Genomic DNA, 20370 nt, shown 5'->3' with positions numbered 1-20370 from the left:
TTTCATCTGAAGTTGCTAACATGTTTGTGAGTGCTGTTATCCACCAGTGGGGAAACAGACTGCCACCCTGTGCTTCACAGAGCATGTTTTGGTTACTCAATGGTAACTAATCCATTATCATTCCATTAGCACCGTAAGCTGTGACTCTACAGCTGACTAATTCTAAGCATCTGATTATCTTTAAAATTAAGCTCATAGGCTTCATTAATCTACCCAGAAGGTATTACATTTACTTTTATTTACATATTCAAGACACGAACATAAACTAAGTCAGAACTTTCATTGTATCTGCCTATATTCAATGTTCAATGGATTATATCCTTAATGTAGACAACAAAACTAAAGTGACTTGTAAATGCTCAGAAATGTAGTTGAAGAATAAGTTTAAATATATTTTTGTATTTTGAATATATTATTTATTTACTATTGCTAACTTGGAAACCTGTTTCACAGCACCACCAAAAAGAGAAAGAGAGAAAAGAAGAAAACCTGTTTCACAAGGCCAGATTTTTTTAAAAAAAATACTCTAATTAGTTATTAATAAAACTAATTTTGAAATTTGTAATTCAATTAATTAAAAACACATGAATGTGAAGATTAACATAACATTCTTTCAATGTATACTACAAATAAGGAAACAATGACACTACATCTTAAGCAGTCACTATGCCAGCTGAGTCATATTAATGTTACCTCTGCAGACAAGCTCCAAATTAAACTAATAGTTTTCACTCTAATTGAGTCTGGTTAACTTTCTTCACATGTAAGAGATAATACATACCTATAACTTTAAGTCACTAATTAAAAACTCAGGTATTTGAATATAATTTGAAAATACTAAAAGATTTCCACTTTCCGATTCTGTGTAATATTGTCTAAAAATTCTATTAATGAATAACAGTCATCATAATAAAAGGTGTTTATGTAGATGTAGTTAGTTTATAAGTTTATTTTAATTAAAAATTTTAATAGAACCTGTCCTGTGTATATGGGTCACAATAAGGAGATCCTTTAATCATTATTCATTCATTACCAAGGGATGATTCATTCTTTCCTGAAACAAATATTCACTGAATACCTATCATATTCTAGATATCATCTTAAGTGTGGTGGAATACGTGAATTTTCATACAGAAACAAAGAAAAGGAATTCTAAATTTATGTATAGGTAGCAAGTGTTGTGTAATGTGTTACTTCTTCAAATATGTTGGGTAATGCTATAAAAGTCAGGAAGACTAAGAGGGAGACAGTCCGTGTTCTCTCATATCATCTGAGGAACTCAGGAAACACTTGCCCTTGAAGGGCCCTTATACAGATATCTGTATGAAGTTTACCTAATTGGGAGAGTATCTCAGGTACAGAGAATGGCAAATGACCATTGCAAGAATTTCACAGTGAGTAAAGTGAGAACCCAGTAATTTTATAGAGGATTAAACTCATCTGACTTGTTTAACCAAGGACTGATCTGACTGCTGTATGAATGGTAAAGTAGATGTGTTCAGTGGCAAGCTTGGGGATGAAGCCAACGAAGAGAGGAGACTATTACAATCAGCTAGATCGAAGAAGAAAAAAAGGCTCAAAACCAAATGCCACTTAAGGTTTCAGTATTTTCTTACCTGTCATAGATCTTTACTAATTCTCTTTGTGTTCAGTTAGTTACTATTCTGAATTTCTCTTAAATAATTTATTTTTATTTACTTAATATGTTCACATAATTAAGAGTATTAAAACAGCCACCACAGTGAAAATCTACTTTATAGACTTATTTTTTATCACTTATTTTTACTTTCTTATAAATCTTTCCGAGACAGTTTGCATGCCTGTCAAGTAAATATATACATATATCTATATTCTTCTTCATTTTTAGACAAATACCTATGTATCACTGTTCTGCACTTTGTCTTTGGTAAGAGTAATTAAATCATTCTCTTCTGTTTAAAAGGTTGTATATATATTAATCCTGTTATATAAATAAATCATAATTTATTTCATACTTTCTTAGCAATGAATATATAAATTGCTTCTAAAGTTGTCAGTATGGTACAAATAGTGGCATTATTTTCACAGCTAAAATGGATACTTTTTCTAAAGTCTACTTTAAATAAATCAAAGCATATATTTTTTCCTAATTAGTATCTATACATTAACTTGTGATCCATTATAATTATATGCTCTTCCATATGTATTTCTGAGAATCAGGTAATGAAATGTGCCTCTTTCTTCTCCCCCTGACTCCCTTCTCCAACTCTAGAGAATATTATATACTCTAAGGAGAAAATATAGGCTTCTAGATGGGTCTTCAGAAATGGAAAGGATTTCAAGAGCAGAGATAACACATTTCCAATTAAAAAAAACTATGGTAAGGAAAAAATGTAAAGAAAAGCAAACTATGGTTAGGAAAAAGTGAATGATCTGTTTTGAGCGAAATGTGGAAAAAAATGCTAGAAAGGCAAATGCCATATTATTCAGGCCTTAAATACTAAATAATGGAAAAGTAATTTTAAAAAGGTAATTAGGTGGGTAATGAGAAGCCATTAAAGACTTTTGTTCTAGCATAATATGATAGCAACAAAGACCCACAAGTAGGAAAGAAAAGAAGAGAGAGTAACTAGAAGTCTTTTGACCATAGCAAGACAGGGAGTAAAGGGGCTCCTAAAGACACAGACATCAGGGCACTATATGCCCCAAGCTAGGGCTTCTGTAGAAAAAGAGCTGACATTGTTATTAAAGTAATTCTACCTAGAGATGCTATTACTTTTTCCTCCCCTGGGCTTATTATTTCTTCTCATTTTTGGATTTATATTCAACCCTTCCAAACATGTACTTAGTATCGACATTTAAACAATTTTGATCTTCCCAATTCAACACAAATTATCCCTCAATACACATAAACTCTGAGCTTTTCATCCTATTACTTGGCTACCTTTCTTCTTCTTTTTCTTTCTTTTTTTTTGGGGGGGGGGTCTGATCGTGGGGCCAGAACTCTGGGCCTGGACACTGTACCTCAGCTCTTCAGCTAAAGGCTAGCGCTCTACCACTTGAGCCACAGCTCCACTTCCGGCTTTTTTTTCTTTTTTTTTTTTTTGCTTATGTGGTGCTGAGGAATCGAACCCAGGGCCTCATGCATGGAAGGCAAGCGCTCTACCACTGAGCCACCTTCCCAGCCCTACTTGGCTACCTTTCATAGGCAGATTTGTTAATATGATATCTGAACATGCATGTTCATTTTCTCTAATTTCCTAATTTCCACCTTTATCCACTGATACAGATAATGCCAAGACATCAATGTTCTAAATCCTAAAACTAAAAGAAGCTTTTATGCTTGACCATTTAGGCAGGCACATTTCATCTTGCTAATTTTTTGCTTCTTTTTTTTTCCAGGCTCCATGCTGGATTGGTTTCTTCCTACCTTTATTTTATAACAGTGTACAGGATCCTCTTCTCATGCCCAGTCATTAAATACTGAAATATTTAAAGATCCTTCCAGTTTTTTAGTATTCTCATCAAATATCTCTGGCTACTTCCTATTCAATCTTATTCATATTCAACTTCTCAATATTCACTATCACTTCTGAGCTCTAGACTCAGAAAATCCAGTTGGATATCTCAAAGCAACTCGAACACAAGTTCAAAGTAAAACCTGTGATTTCACGTGTCATTGTGCAACAGTTTTCCAGCCCCAAACACCTAATCCTCCTCTAGCGTTCCTTTTGCACACACAGCATTGCTCACTTCTTGAAAGAACCAAGTCCATGGACCATCCTCATTGTCACATACAACTTTTACTCCAACATTCCATTGCCAGATTCTATATGTTCCACTTCCTAAATATTTCTCCAGTGAAGGTAATTCTATCTCCCACACCACCTTGGTCCAAGCTGCCATCATCTTTTTCAGGCTCTCCACGACTGACAGAGAGAGAGAGAGAGAGAGAGAGAGAGAGAGACAGACAGACAGACAGACAGACAGACAGACAGAGACAGAGAGAGACAGACAGACAGAGAGGGGGGAGAGAGGAGGCAGAGAGGGGGGAGAGAGGGGGCAGAGGGAGAGAGGGGGAGGGAGGGAGGAAAGGAAAGAAGAAAAAGAAAGAAAAAGAAAGAAAGGAAGGAAGGAAGGAAGGAAGGAAGGAAGGAAGGAAGGAAGGAAGGAAAGAAAGAAAAAAGACGAACGAACAGTGGTTGCAAAGCACAAGTCAGCCAATCCTAAAGTCTATATCTTCCACAGTTACTGGTTTAAAATCTAAAATAATCAGCTGGTGGCTCATGCCTGTAATCCTAATTACTCAGGAGGCTGAGATCTGAGGATCATGGTTCAAAGCCAGCCCGAGCAGGAAACTCTGTGAGACTTTTATCTTCAATAAACCACTCAGAAAACTGGAAGTAGCACCGTGGCTCAAGTGGTAGAGAGCTGAGGGGCAGTGTCCAGGCCCAGAGTTCAAACCTCATGACCCCCTCCCTCCCAAAAAATAAATAAAATAAAATAAAAAACAAAAATTGAAAATAATCATATTCAATACATATATGGCCATTCCCTCCTTCTGGTTTCATTTGATTCTTCTCTGTTGTTCTCTGAGTAAAAATGTACTTGTAGCATAAACATTATTATTTATTCTTGTATATGTCTGGATTACTACCTTTTTTCTTTCCCATTTACCCTACAAATATACCTTCCTTAAAAGACCTTCCATAATTTCCTGGCCTAACTCCCAAGCTAACTTTCTGGATTCTTCTCTTCATAGTACTTTTTGCCATTTAAAATTTATTAAATAACATATATAACCATTTGATTAATGTTTTATCTTCTCTCTCCAAATAGTAACTTTCACTAAGAATCCTCAATGATTTTTTCCCTTCTATAAATTTTCTGCACTTAACACACTGTCTAAAACTTGGGAGGTATTTGGTAAATGCCCATTATGTGTAAGCATGGATGAATAATCAAATGTAGAAAAGAATCATTATTACTTGACAACTAAGTTAAAGTAAGGACAGTGGACAGAAAAATGATTAGATTTGGCTTTAGAAGTTTCATATGCAAGTGTCAGGCAAAGTGACAAAAACAAATAACCATAGGATATAATCATGAGAAATTTTGCAGAGAGACATGAGAATTTTGGTTTGGGCATTTTCTATCTAGGCTGGTTGTCTGGTACACAGTGGGGAGGTTCAACAAATGAATGGAAATAAAACTGGTAGTTGAGGAAAATATTTGGATTGGTAACCACATGACAAGATGATGGATGAAACTTTGAAGATGACTGAGGTTCCTCAGGAATTAAGCACTGGAAGGGGGAATTTTGAGGAAAGAAACTGGATAAAATAACTATATTTAGCAGGCAGGATGAGAATGAGGAGTCAGGCCATGTTATAGAAAGAAAAAGCTATTAAAAGGTCTGGTGGACAAGGGAATAGGAAGACACAGAGATCATAGGAAATGAAAATTTAAAAAATATTTAAAATACACACAACTATCATGGAGGAACATCAGTATGAGAATCTGGCAAAATAGTTATTTTTAATGGCAAGGCAGCTTAGCTCTTCACATTCTAGCATATTGATAAAGCTGTAGAAAAAGAGGAGTGGTAGAGCAGTAGCAGTGTTGGTAGTTCATGCCTGTAATCCTAGATAATCAGAAGGCTAAGAACCATGGAAACACTCTGAAGCCAGCCCAGGTAGAAAAGTCTGTAAGACTTCATCTATAAAATAACCGGCAAATAAAGCAGATCTCTAGTTGTAAAGTGCCAGACAAATGAGCAAGCAAGCCCAAGGAGCGCAAGGTTCTGAGTTAAAGCCACAATATTATCCCCTTCGTCCCTAAAAAGGGAGTTGTAGCAATGTTTATGAAATATAAAGGTATTATTTTTTACAGATGCAGCTTTAGGGAAATTACAGCACTTTGCCTATCACTTCAAAGAGTTGAAGAATACGCAGCCATAAAGAGCAGACAGTAGCCAAACAGGTTTCAAACACAAGGTCAGGTGACAAGGGATGATTATGAATTCAGTAATAAAAATAGTGACAAATGGCTGCCATATAGTGTTTGCTATGTACCAGGCACAGTGCTAAGAACTCTGCATGTAGTATCTCATTTCATCCTCATGAAACCATGTGAAGCAAGTATTATTAGGCTGATTATACAGACTCTGAAAAGCTGTTATTGCCTAATCCCAAAGCCAGACATGGAAGACAGTGATTCAAAGCAAGGATTAAAATACTGGGCTGTAGCCACTGCATCATAGGGTCCTGAAGCAAGTCTCAAGCCTGTGTCTGTTAAAAATCTGTTAAAGAACAGTTTTCCAACCTACCCACCTAGGTAAAAGATGCTTTGGAGTGAAAACAGGTTCAAGGAGGAGATAGTTTTCACTAAGAGAACTGATTCAGTAGGTCTCATTCCGTACTAAGAATGTTGTAACTTAAAGATGTTAAGCGAAATGAATCCCAAGTTTAAGGACACAAGTGGTTTTTTCGTTCTTGCTATTGTTTCTAATGTTTTTATAAGGTACACGTGATTTTTTTTTTGTTGCTTTGTATGTCCCTCCCCCATCGTATAACCCGTTTTCACTGTATTTGATGTCGGTATAATTTGGGGAGGGGAAGGGGAAAAACAAATTGTTTATAAATTAATAAATAAATAGGGATACAGGTGGACCCATTGCAACAATGAGATGTATAAGACATTATGTTGAAAAACAAAGTTTACAATTAAGGCGGGTGTTGGGGGGTGGGGGATGGGGAGGGGAGAATGTAGTTGTGGAGGTGGGAGGGAAGGGATGGGAGGGGAAAAACAAAGGAGGAGGCCACAATGCTTGATAACAAATGTACTCATTAACTTGCTCATGTGATTGTAACCCCTCTGGTACAGGATTTTCACAATAAAAAACTTATTTATAAAGAGTCCCTGTTAGGATTACTCATTCATACTTCACTCACTGTGCTAGGCACCAAGGAGATAGCAATGGACTAAACAGCGTCTGTTCTTTTCTTATGGATCAACAATATGTGTGTGTGTGTGTGTGTGTGTGTGTGTTTAACAGATTTTAGGAAACGCCTCTAAGGAAGAAAAAAAGTAAGACTTCAAAAAAAGAGTATGAACCAGACTCAGTGACAGAGGGCTAGAAGTGGGTTGGCAAATTTAGGGACAGGAAAACAATGCACTAGGGCTGGAGTATGACAAGAGGCAAGAATTAGATTTGAGATGAACATAAATGGCTAAGATTAAGAATTTTGAAGATGCTAGATGACTAACAGGAAGTATTCTAATATTTTGATATCATGACTGTCTATGATTAAAAGTCAGAGTACCCCCCCGACTGGACCTACCTGCCTGGATCTCTCTCTCTCTCTCTCTGTCTCTCACTCACTCTCTTGTTCTCTCTTTCTCTCACTCTCCTTTTCTCTCCCTTTCTCTCTATCTTTCTCTTTCACACACACACACACAAACATATACATCACCATCACTGTCATTACCATCATCATTATCAAAAACAAAGCCACATGTACCAACTTATGTGATCACATTGGCTATAAAACTATGCCTGGAAGTTGTAGACTGAAACAAGTGATTGAGACAATTTGGGAAAACCTGGTTGTGTGACAAATCTCAACGTGGAATAGTCAGGTGCATAACAAAGAAACTACTCACTTGTTGAAAAAGCAACTGTATAAAATGGTTTAATAATTGTTTATCAACATAGTCTCCTGCAGGGCAATGATGGCTCATGCTTGTAATCCTACTGAGGCTGAGAAAGACAGATGGGGAAGAAAACCAGGACTGGAGCTATGGCTCAAAGGGGTAGAGCAAAAATGTTCAGGGACAGTGCTCAGGCTCTGAGTTCAAGCCCATGACCAGAAAATAAAAGAAAAAGAAGACAGTCTCAGGTCAGAATAATTAGTTTAATAAGTGACTTAATGATGATTTACCAAATTTGATCAATATAGATGGTACAGACCTCAAAACAATATTTTGCCTAAAATATGAATCCAAGTATTAGCTAGGTTAAACATTTGACCTGAAAGATGCTCAAAGAAATGTAAACCAAGTAACAAAATTATTAATTTTCTTGAAAATAGGGAATAGTATTAGATAATACTAAATCACTGACAACTGAAATTTCAGAGAAATCTGATTAATGTGACTAATTTATGTAAAGGGACTGATGAAGTTATAAAAACTCTAAAAAATGGTACATTTTTTAAAGAAAAGCTATTAGTTGATGATGTTAGTGAACATAAATTAAGTGATTTGTTAAGAATATGTAAGATTTTAAGTTATATCATTTCTTGTGCTAAAATGGTAGCTCTTAGAATGCTTAAGTATGCTTAAAGATTTGTTTCTGCTGGTATTCTAAATTTCTATGCTTAAATTCCTTTGCAATATTCATTTGTATTCTTTAAACAAATAAGTTGGACCAAGAAACATAATTTATCTATACCTAAGTGATCCCTAATTAATGTAGTCCAAATTAATAACCTGAATTTATAAAAAGGTAAACATGCAAAAAGAGTTCAACGTGTAAATATCTTAGAACTAAGCTAGCTTGAAAAGATAATCACATATTTATTCTTAAATCGACATCTGCAAACAGTAATTTATTCTGGCACTTTATAAATACCGACATTTATCATTTCTTCAAATGTTTACAGATGTCAATTAACATTTCCTTCTATGGCCATCTACATAAATATATAAATTAAATCACAAAAGGAAATTGTTGGTATTTTTAAAACTAAAAATAGTTTAAAATGTGTATTTAAGGCATTTTGTTGGATTAACTAATTTCAGTTACAAAACTAGAGCAAGAATCCAACTTCTTTGGTGAGTGTATTTTCCATATCTCCAAAACACAAGTAGTAAAAGTAAAAAAAAAACCTCATGATATGAAAAGATCTTATATAAGAATTCTATAGGTGTCTCTTTTAATATAGAATGTTATTTCTTTTCCAGAGCAAAACCCATGCAATCATACTAGCTCAAGGTTGAGAGATAATTAAAGCTGTTTCAGAGAACATTTGGTGGCTATAATCAAAATCAAGAAGGAAACTGGTGAATCAATCTAAGTGAATGTATGTATGTCTCAGGCTAAATTGCAGCATGTATTTAAAGCAGAATTTGATTTGCTATTAATTAAACACCAGTCATTAGTTGTATACTAAATATAAGGCTGTGGGAGGGTCCATCACAGGCCTAGAAAGTAAAGGTTTGCATTATCTGTAGCTAATAATAAAACTGACTAAAAACTAGCCTGTTTTTCATTTTCATTACATGCTGACAATTCTAAACTAGACTTATATACTATTCCTCCCTGACAAAAATTATTTTGTTGATCCAAATTTTTAATAGATGTTGTGGTTAGAGTTTTAGTTTTTTGTTTTTTTTAATTGTGAAAATACCGTAGAGAGGGGTTACAATACACACTCACACACACACATATATACACATACACACATTCATACAGGTATATTACCTACCTATTTACTTATTATGTATATACTTAAAGCATTTTGTTTTAATTAGCCACATGGGAGTTAATATGGAGAGCTCACAATTACACAACTGAAACCCAAGCTTGCATTAACTCCTCTAGACCTATGCATATCCTCAGATCTCAGCCTCCTGAATACCTTGGATTAGAGTTGGGAGCCACTAGTGCCTGGCACATTTTTTTAAAGGTCTTAACATATGGCTAAACAAATCAGACACTTCATGAAAGTGCATCAAAGCTCGAAATACTAACGGTAAATTGTAGACAGTTAATGATTTTTTTCATACCATCATATTAGGCTGATCATCTGACTTTAAATAGAACTGAAACTATTAAAGAGCTAAAAATAACAAGTCATGTAATGCCTGCATGTGTTTAAAGCCAGAAAAATATTGAATTACATATGTTGCTCAATTTCCCTATTAGTTAAATATCGGGTCGTATAAGTCTTTAAAGTCATAATACTTTTAAAGACTTCACCTCAACCTACTTTTCTCTTTCCTTCAGTGATGAATTGAAAATCAGCATTGAATTGTCCAAATACCTATTCAAAATAAGGAAATGCAGAGAAAGACTGTGGTATTTTAGAAAGTTATATGACTACCAAGGAAGTTAGCTGTTTTTAAAATTAAATAAGTAACTACTACATGCTTCAAAAAAGCTGACTACCCTTTAAGAAGCTTATTAAATATCAGCAGCTGAATAAACATTTTGACATAGTATGTCCCTGTTCTATGCGATCATGCTATATTTCTGCCATGTTGAAGCAAAAATGTTTCATCATTTTGTCATCTCTGTCTGAGAGAGAATTTTCTTCCTAAGCTCTGGAGATTTACGCTTTTAATTATCTCCTATCTGCTTCAATACCCTACAAACCTAAGAATCGATATAAATAGTTGTATTTATGGGAAAAATGTAAAATGTTTGACAAAAGATAGCTATCATTTTCTAGATTTCCATTTGATGCTGTTGATTTCTTCTATTTTTCAGGACTACACTATTTTTTGACACATCAGTTGGGTTTTTAAACTTATAATTTTATTAATATGCCTAAAATATACACTGCTTAAGAGAAGATATAAACTTTATAACATCTCTTAGTTTCCATCCCAGCAATGAGTTTATCACTGTGGGATCTCTTTAATCATCTGCTACACAGTTAAATTTAAGTGTGATCTACTCCAAAACTTCATTCTCATCAACTAATTTTTCACTGAGGACCAACTTCCAGGGTGTCTTCTGTTTATGAATAGGAGACCATATGAGCACAGCTAAAACTTACAGGTACTAGTGCTTTCAATCCCCCCACATACATACATACACACACACAGATTACATGCATAACTATATAACTGTACATACAGTCATTCCTTAGTATCCATGAGAGATTTGTTGCAGAATTACACTTGAATAGCAAAATCTGTGGATAATGAAGTGCCTTATATAAAATGACATAGTACTACATATAACTGCACATATCATCCCACAGTCCTTAAAGCATCTCTAGAGTATTTATAATCCCTAACAAAATGTAACTGCTAGGAAAATAACATTTACACTGTGTTGTTGAGGGAATAATATCAAGAATATAGACTATGTACAATCAATAGCAATGCACACATTTCTTCCCCCACCAAAAAAAAAAAAATTCAATTCGGCCATGAATCTATGGATGTAAATCCCCAGATGTAAAGAATCGATGCATATAATTACTGTGGGATTAACAGGAAACAAGGTCTATGTACCTTTTCAAGAGGAGTAGAGCTGTGTGTAGGTAGCTGGCAGTGACAGTATGTTAGGAAGAGAGTAGCTCATCAGCAGCTTCAAAATGCATGTCGTTATTTGTTGGATATATACGAGATTGGTCTTGTGGGGCGGGTCAAATGTTGAAAGGCAAATGCTCAAAATTTTTTCTGACATACTAGTTAGGGAAAAGTACCATTAAATATTGTGTTTAAAATTCATGAATAATGAGGTGAATTTAATTCTTTTAATACTGTTGGCTAGAGCCCTAAATAACCTGCTTAGTGTTTTTTAAAAAAAAAAAAACCACAAAACTTCTAGAGACTTTTTAAAGTGAAATATTCCTAAATTTAAAACAAGAAATCTAATTACCTAATCTCTTAGAAAAGTATGTAAGAAAGATAAAAATAATGTATTTTTGTGAGTTTTTTTTGTTCTGAAAAAAAAGAAATGTGAAAGAAATGTTGAGGGGAATGGGAAGGAAGAAGATTGAGTAGAAGTAATGGAAAGAGGAGTATAATGGTAGAGAAGAGAACACAGGAGAGAGAAACACTGATACGAGAACAAATTTTTTAGACTCAAAGCAAGCAGAAGGAAGCCAACATCCTCCCCTCAAAGAATGTTGTGTAATGATTAATGAAAGCTTGATCCTTTACAGAACCTAAGCAGGTATCTTTAGTGCTTCTGCCACAAAAGTCTTGTCAAAGGTGATGTCTAAGAGGATTCTATTTCCTGGCTACTCCGATTCTCCAGGATGGACGGCTGCCACGGGGACTAGCTGCCACATAGCAGCTGGTGGCGGGGTGGATACAGTTAGGCCCAAGGCCAAAAGAAATAGAGTAACAGCCAACAGCATGGGGAAGGGGACTTGATGTGAGATACAAAGTTCTAGCTTTCTCCCTGATTTCATGATTTTTGAGGTCTATGCTAGCTGATAGAGAATGCCCGGGGACCTACAACAGAGAGTACTAACATTTCTTAAATAACAGAAAAGTAGGGGACTGGGGCAAGTTGTTTATGAAAAACAGATGAGGGTTCACAGTGTATTATTTTAACTGCTAAAGGAAATAAGTGGTATCTGGCATGGTGATACACACCTATATTTCTATCTACTAGAGAGGTAGAGATATGAGGATGGCAATTCAAAGTCTTAGCTGCTCTACATGGCATGTTTGGGCAAATTGTGTGAGCCTGACTCAAAATAAAATTTAAATAAATAAATAAATAAATAACTCAGGAAGTGAGAATAAAGTAAAATAAGAGGAATAGGCAGAAAGATCTAGGAGGAACTAACCTAATGATCTTATCTAAATGAAAGTTGGTAAAATGACAAAAGTACAAAATACAGAGAAAGGCAGCACTGTGGAATTACCAACTGTAAACTAACTATACTCATGATTTGTTTTGGCAGTGCTGACTGAGTTTTAAACTCAGGTTATTTCACCATTGCAACCTCACAGCACACTTTTAACTTCTTGTTCATTTTTGGTTAATCATTTTGATATAAGCCAATTAAATGGCACAAGGTCATCTCATATCTTCAGACATGAGTAAATATATCATAGCAAAAAGAGCTTAAAATGAGAGATGGAGATACTGAATAACTAAAACTAAAAATGAAATCAAAGACAAAGAACAACATTTACAAAAATCATAAACTGCTAGTACAATAAAGTAACAAAAAACTACAATGTAAAGAAGACTGAAGTTGGCATTAGGAACACTATCTCATGTCGCTCAATTAATGCTGTGTTCTGACATTTCAGGGTCATTTCTTGAATTAAGAGTACATAAAACTTGATTGAAAAGATTCTTATGTTCTCATTTCAATTTGCCTATGAAGCAAAAAGGACGTCAAAGATTAGAGGTGTTTTTTTTTTTTGGTCAGTTGTGGGGCCTGAACTCTGGGCCTGGGTGCTGTCCCTCAGCTCTTCAGCTCAAGGATAGCGCTCTACCACTTGAGCCACAGTGCCACTTCTGGCTTTTTCTGCTTATGTGGTGCTGAGGAATCAAACCCAGGGCCTCATGCATGCGAAGCAAGCACTTTACCACTGAACTATCTTCCCAGTGTCTACAGTATTTTTAAAACTGTTCTGAGTTATAATAATAACAATAATAATGTAATCTCTATTTTAAAATGTTTATGAAAATCAAGTTTCCTTGCTCTTTAGAAGAATCCACTTAACTTCCTTTTGTGTTTCTGCTACTATTCTCTAGGGAATTAATGTATAAATGAGAACTTATTTGCTATCTGCTAACTTTCAACCTAGTCAAAAGGGAAAAAAATTCTAAACTTAAAAAAAAATGTGGAGTGTTATGTTTACTCCTCTACCCAAGCTTAACTCTGAAAATAGCACTTCCCAGCTAAAAACGGAAGATTTAGGTTTATCAATTTGTGACTATACTGTAGCTTCAGTGCCCTAATTCATCAGAGAATGTCAGGTTCAGGACAACCTCATTCTCTATTTAGACCATGTTAAGGAAAAAGGTAGTCAAGAGGAAAGCAGAGAGTGAGGTCTGCACACATTTGTGCAAATGTCTGGGACTAAGTTGGAAAGTAGGGCTGGGATGTAGCTCAATGGCAAAGTGCTTGCCTAGCAAGTGCAATGTCCTGGGTTCGATCCCCAGTACCAAAAAAGAAAAGACAAAAAAATACAGCTAAGTTGGAAAGTATATTATTTTTTTTGCCTGCTCCTGGCAAAGTTAATAGTGTTAATTTGCAAGGTCCATTTAGAAAATGTTGGTGATTAATGCCTGCTCCTTTACATAATACTGTATGGTGTAAATAAAGCTGTGGCCTTTTACTTTGCAGCAGGGGAGCTCAACTGAGATGATCAAGGCTGGACAAAGTGGACTACAGAACATGTAAAATGGGTCACATTGAATTTTTATGAGTGAGGTCTACTCTGGTAGTTTTATGTGGTAATGGAGAACTGCAGTATGCAGTCTGTTTACTGTGCAAATTTGCCTTCCAGATTTCTCAATAAACATATTTTCTACACTGAGAGTAAAACCAATTCAGTCTCAGGCTGATTTAGAAATGTTATTAAAGAAAATAAGGATGAGCATCTTCTTAATTCTTGCATTAAAATGTAAATAGGGCAATTATAAAATAATAAACTCTTCCCAAAATAAAAAAATGCTCAGTTTCAGAGCTCAGTTATGCACATTATAGCACCATTACTAAACACCAAGAACTTGCAAATGTCATATTTGCGAATCTGCCATCCAGACTATGGCTTTACTACCTAGATTCTAAGCATGACTCAGAAACTTAACTTCTTTCTTTATTACCAGTGGACTTATTGAGAAGTGACAAGAAAGCTAGTGGTCCCATAGGCTTATGTGTGCTCATTTTTCCTTATCTCTGTCATTATACACCAACAAAATGGCTGACACTGATTGGAACCCAAGCCAAAGGCAAATCTACTCCTCAGAAATTCTAGCTTACAGAAAGAAAATTCTCATCCCTACTCTCATGGGGCAGGGACATAAAATTTAGGACAATTAAGTTATTCTTTCTGGCCTTAACTGTTCCATCTGTGACACACAGATATGTATACCTCATTCTGGTAACATTGATACCATGGAAATTATTTGTTATCATAGACAGGCAATGGTCCTCTCATTTTAGAACATCATGTCCATTTTAAAAGTTCATTATCCAGGGGCTGGGAAGGTGGCTCAGCGGTAGAGTGCTTGCCTTGCACACATGAGGCCCTGGGTTCGATTCCTCAGCACCACATAAGCAAAAAGAAAAAAGCCGGAAGTGGCGCTGTGGCTCAAGTGGTAGAGCACTAGCCTTGAGCTGAAGAGCTGAGGGACAACGCCCAGGCCCAGAGTTCAGGCCCCACGACCGGACCCCAAAAAAAAAAAAAAAAGTTCATTATCCAGTAGCAAATGTGGAGCATATTTGGTATCTCCATAGGACAAACCATAGATATTGTCATCCATACTGTCTGCTAAGAAAAGTTGCTATTGGACTTTGAAGACCAGCATAGATAGCATTTATCTTATAAGAATAACTCCATACATACCCAGAACATGAGTGAAATTATTCAAGACACAGCTAATAAGAAGCACTGCAGATTTTGAAGCAAGATACACAGATTAATGATCTACTCTGTCATTTTTAACTACAAAAATGTATGAAATAGCAACAAAAAAAGAAAATAGAAATGACCTAAATGTCCATCTATTGATTCTAGGTAAATATGGGGAACCTAAATATTTGACTAATATATTAGTTAACTATTGCTTTCCAAGCAACTTATCATATACTCAAAGCAGTACTAATTTTTGTCAGACATAGGTCTCAGTGGGCTAAAATCTAAATGTTGGCAGGATTGATTTCCCTCTGGAGAATCTAAGGGAAAACTGATTTCTTGGTATTTCTGTCTTCTAGAAGCTGCCTATATTCCCTTTACTTCTAAATCCAAAATGGCCAGTAAAATCTTACACTGACAGCTTCTTCTGCCTTTCTTTTCTTTGGAGGATAATTTAAATTACATTGTCCCTGTAGTACCAGTAAAATATTTTTATTTTAGGGTCAGGATTAGCACTCTTCATTCTACCTGCCACCTTTTGCAATGTAAGATAGCTTTAACAGTTTCCAGAATTTAAGATACGAGCATCCTTATCTACTGTATTAATTTGGGGGGAAAAAAGTAAGGAATTCCTCTATGCTCTGAAAGAGTAAATTCTCCAATACATATTGTTAGGCTAAAATACAAAGCAAAGTAATATTTTACCTTTCATGCAAAAAGGGGAAAAATAAGAATATACATTCACTTTCAGTTACATTTCCATAAACAAACTCTGAAATATATGCAAAATAGTAAACTGTTATAAATAATTAGGGAAAGAAGGAATGAATAGAGCATGGTTTTTCAATGTCTATTGGTCACTGAGTATTAAAATCAGGAAATGTTAAATATTCAAAATGTATATAGAAAAATACTTGTTTATGGCAGGGATTTTCTTTTTATGCATATTTGCAAAACAGTGTGTCATCTTTAAAAAAATCTTCAGATTTTGATAGGGATTCAGCCGGGCCTATCATTTGAAGAGAATTGATATCTTAACAATATTGCTATTTTGAATAAACCATATTTTTCTTTGTTCAGATAGCATTATATTACTGAATATGGAATTTTATCAGACACCAAAAATTCACTGGAATTTTATAAAACTGAAATTGCAGTAAATATAAATTTATAAACCAAAAAATATTTATTTTCCCCCAAATTACTATAATTCTTTTTTTTTTTTTTGAGACAGGGTCTCACTATGTAGCCCAGGCTGACAATTCATTCAAAATTCTCTGCCTCAGCCTCTCAAGTACAGGCATTACAGGTGTGGAATACCACAATAGGCACTATAAATATTATATTTACTAAGCAGAACTATCAAAATGTTATTTAGTGGTCTATATAAAGAGAGATACATACTAATTTTGCACCTCAAAATACACATTAATCTGTAACATCATGTACTTTATAAAATGGCTTGTGAGGTCGAATGGATCAAGATATAATGCATATGATGTGCAGTGTTCAGATTTTGATTTGTATTGGTAGTTGGCTTTATCTGATCATTGGTTATTACAAAATTTCTTTATTATTTTATTTATATGCTTTAAAATCTACTTTCGTAAGAGAGATTTTTACCACCTCCATGGTATCTGTTTTCAGCAGGTTGGTTCTGCTGACTAGATCAAATAATTTATGAAGCTTTCCTGCACCTCTTTGATCTGTGAAAATATAACTCACATTGTAAATTGTTCTCTGAGGTATTTAGCAAGATTTAACACACACATGAAATGTGACACTTTACATAAAAATAATAACAATAGTTTCCTTCACCATTCATTGCAATTTTTTCTACCTTCTGCTATTCAAGTATTTTTGCCAAACAAAGATAATTAGTGAAAATATGTGTAAACAGTACAAGGGAGACTGAATATATAGAACCATTCTTAATTTCTGATGCCAATCATATCCTCTATTTTTGAGTTTTAAGAATAAATCCCAATTGCTTGTAAATCTGGCATGTGGAAATAAATGGTTCGCCAACAGGAATTGGTAAGGAGGTTCCTGAGAAAATACAATTATGAAGAGATATACATGTTCACACCAATCAGACTTTCAGCTTTACAAACTTGAAAAGGTATAATACTCACATCAGAGTTAAAGCGGAGCTGACAGACATTACAAGAAATAACTTGTTTCTTCTTTGGGGGAATAGACACTCCAAATGTGTGGTTAATAACTGCTTTTTGCACAGGATCCATCTGAAGAGCAAATAATAAAAAAGTCAACCTATATCTTTAAAGGACAAAAAATACTGTGAGCAAATAACAGTTACTGTATTATTCCTGAATGTTTTGACTTTTACTTCTCAAATAAGGATTAAAAAGAATCTCACTTGAATATTCTTGTCTCTGGGAATTAAGGACAAAAACAAATGATAAACACAAAAGCAAAAAAATTGAAATTATAACACAAAAATGCATAAGAGAATTAACACTTTCCAGGAAATCTCATACTCACAGAAAGAACCTGATAAACCTTAAAGAATCATACGACAAGAAAACGAAAGCTATTAATATTTCCCTGTAGTAGGTGATAAAACTTACGATGACCTCAGTGACAGCTATTACAAACACATTCAACTTCTAAATTTTTGTTTTGTGGCAAAGTCATAAATATCAGGCTCTTACTACAGCACAGAAAATGTGGATCTTTATTTTACAATAATTTATTAAAATTCATGTACTATTGACTAAAATTCATTCTACTGGAAATGCATTTCACAACTGCACATTCAAATGGCTATAAGATATTGATTAATATGCAACTCTTGTTTAAATATTGATCAAGTAAAGTTTTGATTTATAGCCTGTGATTTCTCCCCCTTTGGCTTTCATGTGTTGAATATATTCAAAGAAATAGTGAGTGCTGAAAGTACTTATCCACAGAAAAATATGTCACAGAGCCATTATAACACTCAGAGAAAGAAATACCTCTATCTACAGAGCATATAAAAGAGACTCAGCAATAATTCTTTTGTGTACCTCAGAACACAATCTCTAGAATTAACATCAAACAACTGGCAGTTGAAAAAACAATGCAGAGGATGAACAAAGAATTACTTAGATGAAACCTGAATAAGGACAGATCAACTGACACCATAATCTAGGAAATCTCCTGAGGTTAGAGTTTAGGCTAGGATTAGTTTGATGATATTTGATAGAGAAGAGAAAGCAACACTATCCTTGGTCATGGCTACAAATGAACAAAGCACAAAATCAGCTATTAGAATGGCCTAAATACAGTAGAAAGGAGAGGGGATTGAAGAGTTGAGTAATCAATTAGCATAACTTTTTCTATATATTTAAGAGAGATAATAGGACATTTTCCCACTTTAAAGAAGAAATATGGTGTTTTGTTAAAAGAGTTTTCTGGAGTGACAGAATTGTTCTTATATTCGAATTGAATATTAAGTGTTGAGGTTCCACAAATCTATGCACATTAAAATTCCAAGACTTATAAAAGTATTATAACTTGAAAACTTATGTTCAAGGGTCATTAATGTATTAATTTTGGCAGTATGCAGAATCAAACATAGGGCTTTATACATACTAGACACATGCTCTGCCATTGAGCCCCAAGCCCAGACCTTAAATTTTGTTTCGTGAGAATAAAATGAAAATATAAAAACTCTCCATGGGACAAAATAAATGTTAATTCAGGAAATATAACCTTAGTTTATCTGTATTTTATTTACAAGCACATACACATAAGCCCACCTAATGAACTGTAGTTTCTGATGATTGCTAGAAACAATACATTAGTTTAGATAGGTTTTAAAAATAAAACAGGTGGGTTTAGGGACATAGTTATGGTCATAGAGCTGTAGCCAATGATCTAAAGCAAGCCTCAGATACTGAGTTTCAGTCTCAGAAAATAACTAACTAACTAACTAAATTTTATTGGCAAAAATAGGGAAGCCCATAATTTTACAAAGATTTTTAAAACGCAGATTTTATTGAGGCATTTTTTGTTTTAAGGCTCTGAGAAACATTTCCCATCTGTTGACATTCAAAACACATGAGAAGAACATGAATATTTCCCAAATCTAGGTTTTCTTGGTATGTCACATTGCCTTACACATGTACCAATTATCTTTAAATCAAATTAAAACACTTTGGAAAGCATCAATAATGTTCAGATCATCATACTTTTACTAATGTAAATCCTTGCCTATTTCTCATCTCAAAACATACTGAAAATTACTATTAAAACCTTTCATTACTTAAATGCACAGTAGGGCATGTATAACCATATGTAACTCCACTGCTTGTGTGGGTGAACGTTTGAAACCAGCAATTTATAGGCTAACCCGGAGTACTTGGTGAATTCTTGACTCAATAAACAAACAAATGAACATATCAGTGGTTCCCAAACCCAAATATGGAAACACAGACAAAAGACAGATCTAACAAAAATCTTCTTTCAAATGTTAGTAAACTTAGATGGTAACTGATAGCTCCAACAACATATTAGAAGGTAATTGTTTCCTTTAAAGTTTTGTGATTGTTAGCTATGTAATTTTTAAAGTAAGCCTGACACAATTTTGTTCTGTCCAAATTTCACATTTTTACCCCATCAGCCTGAAAGCATCTCTTCCTGTTAACAAACTTCATGTTCTCCATCCTGAACAGGGACTCAGCACAGAGCACTCCAAACATGTAGGCAGGCAGATCCCCGTTGATTGGCTCCCCCAGTAACAAGTGAGGAGCTTCTTGTGATGTTTTGAGTGTACATAGATAATCCTGGCTTTCTTCACAAAATCACTACACAAGCACAGTTCTTTTACTCCTTTCTTGTTTACTATAATCAACTCTTCCTGCCTTCTCATCCTATGAATGGCTTGTCATTCATCAGCAAAGCCTTATCCTGGGTTTCTGTTTTCCACTTGTCTCTCAAGTTCTTTATAGAAATGTTGAGAAAACCTCCACTTATTTTTTATCTTCTCTAAATCTCTTTTATTTTCCTCGATAATTTTATAACTATAGTTTTCATAGAGATTCAAATATTATTTGGGGAACATATTTAAGGAAAAGAAGACTTTAAGTGGTG

At 34.6% G+C, this 20370-nt stretch overlaps 1 protein-coding gene across 2 annotated transcripts in view; it reads right to left on the bottom strand.

Annotated features, from left to right (window-relative positions):
• The window catches only part of Znf385b (zinc finger protein 385B), a 279057-nt gene that overhangs the window by 52597 nt on the left and 206090 nt on the right, over positions 1-20370 (bottom strand). For both annotated transcript variants that reach the window (XM_042688337.1, XM_042688338.1), the window contains one exon: positions 17409-17519. In XM_042688337.1, coding sequence (XP_042544271.1) covers positions 17409-17519 — 111 coding nt within the window. The remainder of the gene's footprint in view (positions 1-17408; positions 17520-20370) is intronic.

Source organism: Dipodomys spectabilis, unplaced genomic scaffold (assembly GCF_019054845.1).
Source record: "Dipodomys spectabilis isolate Male_0828 unplaced genomic scaffold, ASM1905484v1 ptg000115l, whole genome shotgun sequence".
Classification (NCBI taxonomy): Eukaryota; Metazoa; Chordata; class Mammalia; order Rodentia; family Heteromyidae; genus Dipodomys; species Dipodomys spectabilis.
This window is presented reverse-complemented; position numbering and strand designations above follow the sequence as displayed.